Source organism: Rattus rattus, chromosome 12 (assembly GCF_011064425.1).
Source record: "Rattus rattus isolate New Zealand chromosome 12, Rrattus_CSIRO_v1, whole genome shotgun sequence".
NCBI classification, from domain to species: domain Eukaryota; kingdom Metazoa; phylum Chordata; class Mammalia; order Rodentia; family Muridae; genus Rattus; species Rattus rattus.
Genome location: NC_046165.1, coordinates 70,399,578 through 70,411,687, shown reverse-complemented (window position 1 = coordinate 70,411,687; position 12,110 = coordinate 70,399,578). Strand labels below are relative to the sequence as shown.

The following is a 12,110-nucleotide window of genomic DNA, read 5'->3' as shown; positions in this document are numbered from 1 at the left end:
TAGCCTGAACACTGGCTAAAACATCACCCTTTGGTGATCAGCATGCTTGATCCTCAAAAATCTTCCCATCAGGATGATGGCAACACAGAAAGAAAAAGTTTTCTTCTCTTTAATGGGAAGACACCATTCTGCCTAGACAAGCCTGAAAGACAAGGCACTGGGAAAGGCTTTGCCGGTGCTCCAGGTTATGGAGTAAGGCCTCTTTATCCCTCCCATTCTTATAGGATTTAGGATGCTATTCACTCTATTTAGAGGCTTAAAGTCAACCCACTCTTTATTTCTCTCTTCAAACTGAAGAAGAAAAAAATGACTGAAACTGAGTTCACTTACAGAGAGCACCAGATCTCGCTTACGCCTGGAGTTTTTCTGCCCAGTTCCTCGGATCCTGCACGGGGAGCCAATAAATCCCAGAGAGCGGCTCAATTCCCCAGTGCCTCCGGGGCCTGACTCCTCCAAGGCACTGTCCAGCGCTGCAGATCCAAGCATGTCCTCGGGGCGGGTTGCTGGCAGCTTGGTTCCACTTTCTGGTCCTGGCTCTGAGGATGCCCTCTGGATAGCCAGTTGTGTGGCTGGTGACAGCTGTTTGGCATAAGCAGGGACCAACACTCGTTGTATTGAACCCTCAGAGGCCGCATAGTCGTCTGCCGCCATCTAAGAACATAAGAAGAACAGGCTATCACTAGGTAGGTGGAGGAGGAACCTGATTAACCACCATTGGCCAAGAACAGTGAAAAGAGGAGGAGTCCAAGCAGCAGTCTTCCATGCCAATGATGCTTCTTGGGCAGTCTATGAGCACACAGGCAGATCGTTCCTTCCCATACGTGTATGAGTGTTCTGTCCGCATATATGTGTGTGGACCACAAGATGGTGTCAGATCCCCCTGGAAATGGAGTTTCAGATGGCTGTATGTCATCATGTGGATGCTCAGGAATTGAACCGGGGTCCTGTGGAAGAGCAGATGGTGCTCTTGGCTACTGAGCGAGCCAACTGAGGAAACTGTTCTTCTAAGAACATGACCTGGAGTGTTGGGTTCTTATCACAGAACATCTTACATGAACTGGGCAATGTTTTCACTGTCTTTGTGACCGGTTACTTACGGTATATTCTTGAGTATATTTGTCACCATATATTCAACAGGGGTGGTGCTCGGGAGGCCGAGGCAGGGGGACCTCTGTGAGTTCCAGGCTAACCTGTCTACAGAGTGAGTTTCAGGACAGCCATGGCTGTTACACAGAGAAATCCTGTCTCAGAAAACAAAAAACGTCGAGAGAGAGAGAGAGAGAGAGAGAGAGAGAGAGAGAGAGAGAGAGAGAAAGGAAGAAGAAGAAGAAGAAGAAGAAGAAGAAGAAGAAGAAGAAGAAGAAGAAGAAGAAGAGGAGGAGGAGGAGGAGGAGGAGGAGGAGGAGGAGGAGGAGGAGGAGGAGGAAGAGGAGGAGGAGGAAGAGGAGGAGGAGGAGGAGGAGGAAGAGAGGAGGAGGAGGAGGAGGAGGAGGAGGAGGAGGAGGAGGAGGAGGAGAAGAGAAGAGAAGAGAAGAGAAGAGAGGAGACAGAAATGTATCCAGATAAGCCTTTGTCAGGATGGAAGCAGGGGAGGAACTGATGACAAGAAAGGGGAACCAAGCAGTTCAGGAAAGAAGACGACAAGTGAAGAGAAACAACAATAAAGGGGATGAGAAAAAAGGCAGAATAAAGCAGGGAGAGGCAATGAACCCTTGGAGAGGCTGCCACAAACATAACAGACACCTCACCTGCCCTCAGGTGCCCTGGAGGGGCCAGTCTGGGCCGGGCCACCCACACCCACACCCACACACACACTCATTCGATCTCAGATACACTCTCAGACACACACACACACACACACACACACACACACACACACACACACACACACACATTCGATCTCAGATACACTCTCAGACACACACACACACACACACACACGATCTCAGACACACACACACACACACACACACACACACACTCACACGATCACACACACACACACACACACACACACACATTCACACGATCTCAGACACACACACACACACACACACATTCACACGATCTCAGACACACACACACACACACACACACACATTCACACGATCTCACACACACATCACATACACACACACACACGATCTCAGACACACACACACACACACACACACCCACCATACAACACACACACACCACACACCCACACACACACACACACACCTCTCACGATCTCAGCCCTAACATCCAGCCGACTGACTGCAGTCAAGGGCGTGCAGACACACACATTCACGATCTCAGACACACACACACACACACACACACACACATTCACACGATCTCAGACACACACACACACACACACACACACATACGCACAAACTCAGACACACACACACACACCTCTCAAACACACACACCTTAGACACACACACAAACAGCTCAGGCATGCATATAACTCAGACACACACACACACACACACACACACACACACACACACACTCTCACACGATCTCAGCCCTAACATCCAGCCGACTGACTGCAGTCAAGGGCGTGCAGGACAAGGAAAGGAGGGAGCAGGGCTGAGGGGAAAGGAGGGAGCGGGGCTGAGGGGAAAGGAGGGAGCGGGGCTGAGGGGAAAGGAGGGAGTGGGGCTGAGGGAAAGGAGGGAGTGGGGCTGAGGGGAAAGGAGGGAGTGGGGCTGAGGGGAAAGGAGGGAGTGGGGCTGAGGGAAAGGAGGGAGGGGGCTGAGGGGAAAGGAGGGAGCAGGGCTGAGGGGAAAGGAGGGAGCGGGGCTGAGGGGAAAGGAGGGAGCAGGGCTGAGGGGAAAGGAGGGAGCAGGGCTGAGGGGAAAGGAGGGAGCAGGGCTGAGGGGAAAGGAGGGAGCAGGGCTGAGGGGAAAGGAGGGAGCAGGGCTGAGGGGAAAGGAGGGAGCAGGGCTGAGGGGAAAGGAGGGAGCAGGGCTGAGGGGAAAGGAGGGAGCAGGGCTGAGGGGAAAGGAGGGAGCAGGGCTGAGGGAAAGGAGGGAGTGGGGATTTTTTGCAGCCAAGAAAACAAAACGGTGAAACTGGGGGGAACCACACACATACAGAGAGAAGCGGAGGAGGAGGCTGAGATTTATAGACCTGTGAGCTGCCTGCTTTCTGTGCTGTGAAATCTAAAAGCTAATTCCATCCTGTCAGCCTGGAAGCCTCCCTGGCGGAAAGAACCCCAGTGCAGAGAGCAGCTGGCCTGGGCTCGGACCCTCCTGTCTCCTGCCTCTCAGGCGAGCCAGAGCTAGGCAGAGCCGAGGAACAGTGACCAGGACTACAAATGGAAGCCTTTAGGAGAGCAACAGCCAGTTGTGGTGATAGGCTAGCATCTGGGGAGAGGTCTAAATGCTCACATTCCTCACACTCAGCAGACGGCCTGGGAGGTCCCACCCTTTCATTCGCCCATGCATTCTGCTCTTTACTCCTTACTGGGTAAGGTTACCCCGCTGGGTCAGGAGGGAGGAGAGTGGGCAGTCGGAGGGAGGGGAGAGCCTAGACTCTGCTCAGGCTGCTGAGTGCAGTACATTTGTTATCCTGTCTCTGTGATCTCTGCCATCCTTCCATCTCCTTCTCTTCCCTGCGTGCCTTTCTGTGGTTCTGATTCTATTTAGCTGGGCTTTTCTTCTTCAAGTGACCCTGGAGCAGGGAAACACTGAAAGCACAATGTATTTCTATGTCTTTTCCTGTCCGGAATATGGTTGCTTCCCTCCTCCTCTGCTCTAGGACACGCTCTTATTGTTTTTAATTATATGTATGTGTTTCTGTGTGAATATGAACATGTGAGTACAGGTCCTGGCAGGCCAAACGCTAGTGTTGGAACTGAACTCAGATCCTTTGGAAGAGCAGTCGGTGCTCTTAACTGCTGAGCCCTCTCTCCAGCCTCTCCCCTTCCCCTTTTTAGATAGGATTTCTATATTTAGTTCAGACAGGCCTGGAACTCCCTACGCTGAAGCCCAGGCTGGCCTCAAAGACAGGATGATCCTCCGGTGATGTCCTCTTTGTTCCTGCTCCTCCCTGCTTTTGAGACAGTATCAATGCACGGTCCTGGCTGGCCTAGAACTCACCATGTACACTGTGATGACCTTCAGCTCACAGAGATTCACCTGCCTCTGCCTCCTGGGTGCTGGTATTAAAAGCAAGTGGTGGTGACACATGCCTTTAATTCCAGTGCTCAGGAGCAGAACTCTGAGTTCAAGGCCAGTCTGGTCTACAAAGAGTTCAGGAATAGCCAGCATTACAGAGAAACCCTGGTCCAAAAAAAAAAAAAAAAAAAAAAAAAACAAAACAAGAGAGAAGGGGGGTGGGAGATTGAAGGAGGCTGGAGAGGAGAGATGGCTTAAGAGTATACACTGGGGATTGGGGATTTAGCTCAGTGGTAGAGCGCTTGCCTAGGAAGCGCAAGGCCCTGGGTTCGGTCCCCAGCTCCGGAAAAAAAAAAAAATGCAAAAAAAGAGTATACACTGTTCTTCAGAGGACCTGAGTTTGCATCTCAACCCCCATATTGAGTGGCTGATAACAACCTATAACTATAGCTCCAGGAGATCGTACTCCCTCTTCTGGCCTCCCTCTGCAATTGCACTCATGTGCACATGCCTCCTATCCCCCATACACGTAATTAAAAATTAAATATGTCTTCAAAAGCAATTAAAGGTAAGAACCACCATGCTCAGTACACTGCTCACATTTTATTTTCCTTCCTCAACTCCCTGCCCCCCACTCTATCTTTTTCTAAATAGATTCTCTTGAAACCAAGTATGGTGGTTTACATCTGTAATGCCAGCACTTGGGAGTCTGAGGTGGAAGGACAGCTCCAAGTTTGAGGCCAGCTTGGGCTAGAGAGTGGGGTCCTGTCTATCATCATCACCAAATAAACAACCTCCCCTTCCTACGTAGATCCACCTTTCTTTTATGTTCCTCCCTCACTCTTCCCTCCTTCCTCAAACCGCTCGTTTCCACTTTTCTCCTCTGCACCTGCGGCCTGGCATCCTTCTCTTCCCCCCCTCTCTGCACCTTTGCCTCTCTTCCCCTCCACACTTTCATCTCTGTACTGAAGCCCTTCTTGGCAAGCGAAGGCCGTGATAAAATATGAATGAGCTGTCTGTGCATGGCAGGCATTCTCGCCAGGAAAGTCGGAGTTGGTGGAATAGCCGAGACAGCTGCGGAAAAGACGCCACGCGGAGCTGTTGAGAAAGCGAGAAGCGCCACATCGCCACACGCACCAAAAGTGACCTCCTGCCAAAAAGGCTCAGGGTGGGAACAAGAGTGCTGCCTACCCCCGGAAGGGGAGGAACTTTGGGGCTTTCTGTCTTACCGCAGATACAAATCAAAGAATGCTTTAAAGAGGGAAAGAAAAAGAGGCAGCAGATCAATCCCACTGGGAGTCACTCACTGGGTTTAGCAGCGGGGCTCCCTCTACCGCAGCCAGAGTGCATCCTGGAAGCCGCGCATCTCTCTGGGGGGCTGCGAAGAAGCCCAAGGGTCCTTGTCCCACGGTGGAGGCAGCCCCCAGCTGCCGCAGCTCCTCGATCACCACCTGCACACCACTGCCCACGCTATCACACTCTTCCTCCATGGCAGGCACGGTCTTGGAGGCTTCTCCTGGACTCCCCTTGAGCACTCCAGGCTCTTCGGGTGGTGGGCTGCGGGCCCTGCTCTCACCATCTTCATCAGCGGTGCACACTTTCCCCTGCCGTAGCTCACCCACTTCTTCCTGGAGCTGTTTTAACAACTCATTGTTGGCCCGCGCAAGCCCCAGAGCAGCCTCAGCCAGACCCACTGCCTTGTCCACGCGTTGGTAGATAATGTGCAGGAGCTGTTCGGAGCTTTGGACTGCCAGGCCATGTCCAGTCACTGTGATGGGGGTACCGGCAGGAGGATTCCCGCCCTGAGAACCCGTGCTGCCCTGGCTAGTCTCGCTCTTACAGGCACAGCAGCAGCATCTGGCTTCACTGCCGCTGGGAGGGGAGAAAAGAATGGTGGCACTGAAGGACATAGTTGATGGACGCGGGTAACTGTGTGCACACTGCCAGGCCGCTTCACCAGTGCTCCAGATAACTGGCCTTCAGCAGGGAAGCGCTTGGAATTCACAAGGAATGCACTTTCCTTTCTCATAGAAGGTGGTCAGAAGAGCTGGGGCTCCAGGCTGTGGGTTCCGTGGAGGAGTGGGCTAGCGGGTGAAGACATACACAGTCCATGGCTGCTTCTCCTCAGCTTAGCGGGTCCTGTGCTCCCTAAGCGCACAGCACACTGGTGTCCCACAGCCTTCACTGAAAGAGTGAAAACAAAAACAGAGGTTTTACTGACGCAAAGTTTGAGGGAATTCAAGGCATTCTTCTTACAGTCAAGCAAGGACATTCCCAAAGCCCACTGCAGTCCAGGGGACAGAAAGGGGACACCAGGAAAGAAGATTAGGAAAGTGAAGGTCTATTTCCTCTTTTCTCTCTGACCCCCATCATTACTCTAATAACACTATCGAGGTGCTCAGAACACTTCACACAGGTTGTGTCATCAACACAGATCTAGGGAACCAATAGCAACCAGGTCCAGAGAAGAGAAGTGCAAGGATGTTGTGTACCTTTTTTATCAAAGAAGAAAACAGACGCTGACTATTGCCGTTCTCATAGATATTTAAGTGGATACCTGTAAATGTCTCTTTTGTTTCCTCGGATGAAGGGATGAGAATAGAGCCGTTCCCAGGCTGTGCAGATACATGGCTCGGTCTGAGCCCAGAGGGTTTCACTCTGTTCTAACTATCCCTAGGCCTAGGCCGGAAGCTCCTGGCCTCCATACAATCTGATCTTCCCTGCTGACTGATTATCCAGTTTCTCGAAGCTTCTGACCTCACTGCTCTGCCTGACCTCATATCGTACACCTTTTCTCTGTTTTCTCTTAAATAGTCTCTTTCCTGTGTTCTTCCTTATTTCTGACTCATTCTGTCAAATCTTTCTCTGATTTGTCACTTTGTCTGCCCCTCAGTTAGACGTCACTTCCTTCTATGAACTAACCTAGCCATTGTTGTTAGGAATTAAGGGTATGTACTAAAGGTGTGTCTAAATTCCAACCGGATCTACAGGAATCCAGGGCTCATCTGCCCTCCAGCCAGATCAGACAGACCTAGGTCTTGGATGTGGCCTCTTGCCAGAACGTTGCTGGATTAACATTCCTCTACAGACATCAAACTTCCGGTTGACGTAATTACTTATTATTATACTCTATAATTTTCATACATGTGCACTCAGAGTAAGTCTCCTAAAGAGACAACTCAGCCATTAAAAGCACTGACTGACTGCTCTTGCAAAGGACCAGGGTTCAGTTCTTAGCACCCACATGTGGCTCATAACTGGCTGTAACTCCAGTCCCAAGGGATCTGATGCCCTCTTCTGACCTCTGTGGTCACCAGGTCAACATGTTGGGAACAGACATACAGGCAAAATATCCATACATATTAAAAATAAAGGAAATTAAAAGAAAAAAAGCTGGTGGTGGTGGCATATGCCTCTAATCCCAGTACTTGGGAGGCAGAGGCAGGCAGATTTCTGAGTTCAAGGCCAGCCTAGTCTATAGAGTTCCAAGGCAGTCAGGACTACATGGAGAAAACAAAACAAAACAAAACAATTCAGTGTAACAGAAGCTGGCTTTAAACACAGGATAACTCCTGCCTCCACCTCCCACACACTGGGATTACAGGCATTTGCCACCATGCCCCTACCTTGTTTATTTATTAGTAGTTTGACATAAAAGTCTCACTACAATAGACCAGGCTGGCCTCAATCTTATAGAGATCTACCTACTCTGCCTTCCGAGCTGGGATTAAAGGCATGGCCACAATGCTGGTCTGTTTCTGTCTTGCTATGTGGTTAGCCTGGTATTCATCAGGAAGCCAATCCTCCTGCCTCAGTCTCCTGGGTGTGTTGGGATCATAGGAACATGGTGCTACTTCCAGTCGACCTCCCAGTATTGCATCTTCAGTGCTGAGGGGCGGGATAGGGAATGAACTTCAGTCTAGGTCTAGGAACTGGGGCTGAGCTGTCCGGAAGCAGTCTCAGAACTACATCCCTGGGCCTCAAGACCCCTTAAAGGAAGCCAGATATCTTGAGTTCACCATTCAGCAACCACCTGGGGTTATCTCCATTTCTCGGAATCCTTAAAGGAAGAGGTGGTGCCCATCAGGAAGGTCTAGCTAGCCAAGGACTCACCCTACAGAAAGAGACAGGGATGGCAGCAGAGAACCACACTGTGTCTCTCTGGAAACACTCTATCTAAGTAACTGAACTACTACAGGAATGGAGGGCTGGGGGCTAGGAGGTATAGAGTCACTGAGAACACGTGAAGGAACCCAAACATTGTTATTTTCTTTTTTTTTTTTTTTTTAAAAAAAAAAAAAAATCTTACTACTAAAATTTTAATAAATAAATCTTAAAAAAAAAAAAAAAACTTCTGCTCTTTGGGGCTGGAGAGATGGCTCAGTGGTTAAGAACTCTCACTGCTCTTTCAGAGGTCCTGAGTTCAATTCCCAGCAACCACATAGTGGCTCACAACCAACTGTAATGGGATCTGATGCCCTCTTCTGGTGTGTCTGAAGACAGCTACAGTGTACTCATATAGATAAAATAAATAAATCTTATTTTTAAAAAAAAAAAAAAAAACTTTTTTTCGGAGCTGGGGACCAAACCCAGGCTAGGCAAGTGCTCTACCACTGAGCTAAATCCCCAACCCCACATTGTTATTTTCTAAATGATGTTTGGTTACATTAAAAGAATCTTTCAGCCTGAAGCTCTGTAAATGACAAAATCTTAAGTGTGTTTACAATTCCCTGACAAATACATTTCCATTCTGCGCTGTAATTTATCATAACATCATAATTAAAATGAATCTTCTATATATTGAATTTTGGGTTTTTTTTTTTAAATCAGCTCGCTCCCTTTAGTTTCTTAGTTCTAGTTTATTATTTTCTTCTCTGAGTATGGGTGTCTTGCCTGCATGTAGGTCTCTATCTTGGGAGGACACTGGAGCGTCTGGACTTGGGAGTTGCAGAATGTTGTAAGCCTCCATGTGGGTGCTAGGAATCAAGCCTGGGTCGTCTGCAAGAACAGCAAGTGTTCGTAAGCAGTGAGCCGCCACTACGGCATGTCACTGTTTGTAAGACTGGGTCTTGCTATGTAGCCACGGATGTCCGGAATTCACTTGCGCAGTCCAGCAGTCTGCTCATCCTAGCCTGTGAGTGGGATCACAGGCCATGCAGCAAGTGCACTCTTAAGAAACAAGAACAATGCTGACAGTGCCTCTGAGATACTGAACAGAAACTGGCGATGCATTTTCATTATATTTAGTTACTAAAAATAGCCTCTAGTCTGTGGTGAAACTAGATCTCTGAGTTCTAGGCCTCCCTGGCCTATTCGGTGAGTTCCAGGACAGCCAGGGCTAGATAGTGCGACCCTGTCTCAGACAAACATACAAACAAACAAAAATAATAATTAAAAAGTTTTAAGTTTGCTCTTTCGCCCTTTATATTGAAAAGGTAGCTTTCTTTAGCTACGTATTCACTATAAAAACTTCATGGGCTGGAGAGATTGGGCATCGATTAAGCACATGGGCTGCTCCTCCAAAGGTCGTGAGTTCGATTCCCAGCACCCACATGGTACTCACAACTGTCTATGACTGTACTCCCATGGAATGCAGTGGTCTCTCCTGGTGTGCAGAGGTACATGCAGACAAAACATCCATACACATAAATACTAAGTCTAAAGGAAAAGAAGACCTTACATCCATTACAGCTTTCCCGCCATTAGCCACTGAAAAGCATAGCTAAAGTTGAAACTAAAAGTTAAGCCAAATCAAAGCTAAAGGCTAAAGGAAACCAGGAGGCAAATCGACAGCAACTTGTGGATAGACCATTTACACAATGTATTCTTTTTCTTCCTAAATAAGGATCTATCCTGGGTGTGCATTCATGGGTGTGGTTTATGTGTGGGTGTTCTGGGACTGTCTGCCTCCTACATCACTCTCCACCTTTTTTTTTTTTTTTTTTTTTTTTGAGGCAGAGTCTCTCCCTGAAACTAGCACTTTGTTTTTTTTGTTTTTGGGTTTTGTTTTGTTTTGTTTTGTCTGGTTTTCCAGCTAAGGTGTCAGATAGCAATCTTCCTGTCTGCTCTCCACAATACTGGGATTACAGGTGCACCAAACCAGCCTGCTTGTTAGAAGGGTGCTCTGGTCTGAAATCAGGTCCCTCATGGTTGTACAGCGAGTGCTTTCCTTTACTAAGCTGTTTCTCCACTCCTGAGGGTTTGGGGTTTCTGTTTTGTTTTGTTTGTTTTTCTGTGTAACAGTACTGGCTGTTCTGGAACTTGAAACTCCCTTTGTAAACCAGGCTGGCCTTGAACTCATAGAAATCTGCCTCCAGAGTGCTGGGATCAAAGACATGTGCCACCAGGCCCTGTGAGGTTTTTTTAAGCCAATGTGGTACAAAGATGTTAAACATGGATCTTGTGAGAAAAAGAAAGTTACAGGGTTTCTGTTTGACTTGAGACAGGTTCTTGGTCTCACTGTGAAGCCCTGGCTGGCCAGCTGTACTTATCATGCCCTTTACTTACAGCGGTTGCCCTGCCTCAGCCTCCTCAGGGCTAGGGCTATAGGCAAACAGAGGCATGTCTGAACTTATGAGGGCTGTTTTGAAGTCAGAGTCTCACTATGCACTCCCAGGCTAACGTCAGACTCCCTCTGCGGTCTAGGGTGCCTGGACCAAGCTTTCCCTGTCTTAGCCTCCCCAGGGGTCAGACTGCAGTGCGTACCACCGAGCTAATTTAAATGTTCCAAATCTGGTTTTCTCATCTCTGCCTGCTTTGTTTGTATAAAGATTATCTGTAACAGGGGCTGAAGAAGTGGCTTGGAGGTGAAGAGCACCTGATGCTCTTCCAGAAGGCCTGAGTTCACATCCCAGCACCCACGTCAGGCGGTTCACAACTTCTGCTCCAAGGCTTCCAGTGCTCTCTTCTGGCTTCCAAGGGCACCGCCCCCAGCACGCACATGGGCACATAAAAATGAAAAGTTTTAAAAAGGTTGTCCCTCTATAGAGACCTATAAAATACTGACTCTGGGTCAGTGCTGCACACGTAGCAGCTGGATTATTATTAATTATTATTATTAACTAAGCTTTGTATGCCTATCATGGCCACCAACAACCCTGACTCTCTCTAATTTGTTTTCTTAAGTCAGTTTCTTTCTCTGTCTGTCTGTCTGTCTGTCTGTCTGTCTCTGTCTCTCTCTCCTCTCTCTCTCTCTCCTTATATAGAGATATATAGACCAGGCTGGCCTTGAACTCATGGAGATCAGCTGCCTCTGCCTCTTGGATACTGGGATCAAAGGCATATTGTCATCATGCCCAACATGCATTTCTAACTTAAATCTAACATAACGGTTTGAAACAGTAATGCTGAAGACGTTTGGCCCTAGCCTTTCATTTTTCCCCAGACTGGGTTTTTCTGTGTAACCCTGGCTGACCTAGAAGAAAAAGCAAACCAAATCAAACCAAAAATATCTTGGGGCTGGAGAGACAGTTCAGTGATTACGAGTACTTGTTACTCTTGCAAGAAGACCAAGGTTCATTTCCAAGCATCTACATGGATGGCTTATGGTCACCTGTGACTCCTGTGCCAGTGGTCCTAATGTCTTCTTCCCATTTCCCCTGGCTCCTACTCTCTCTCTCTCTCTCACGCGCGCGCGCGCACACGCACAAACACACACACACACACACACACACACACACACACACACTGCACATAAACTCTTGCAAGCACAACATATAAAAATAACCCCCCCCCTTTTTTTGGAGGGGGTGCAGACAGGGTCTCTCTATTGTAGCCCTGGCTATCCTGGAACTCTGGCTACATAGCCCTAGCTATTTAGACCAGGCTGGCTGGCCTTGAACTCACGGAGATCCAACTATGCCTCCGGGAGTGCTGGAATTAAAGTTATACACCACCAAGTCCAGCCAAAGTTATGAATCTTATGACCCACCAACCAACCAACAAAAAACCCCAATCTAACGATGAGTTAACAACATGAATGACAAGTGTTAAAAG

General features: G+C 48.6%; 1 protein-coding gene across 5 annotated transcripts in view; it reads right to left on the bottom strand.

Annotated features, from left to right (window-relative positions):
• The window catches only part of C12H14orf93 (chromosome 12 C14orf93 homolog), a 31,231-nt gene that overhangs the window by 11,481 nt on the left and 7,640 nt on the right, over positions 1-12,110 (bottom strand). For all 5 annotated transcript variants that reach the window (XM_032917991.1, XM_032917988.1, XM_032917989.1 and 2 more), the window contains exons 2-3: positions 5,423-6,299; positions 331-651 (exon numbers count right to left, since the gene is read on the bottom strand). In XM_032917991.1, coding sequence (XP_032773882.1) covers positions 331-651; positions 5,423-6,025 — 924 coding nt within the window. In that variant the 5' untranslated portion in view covers positions 6,026-6,299. The remainder of the gene's footprint in view (positions 1-330; positions 652-5,422; positions 6,300-12,110) is intronic.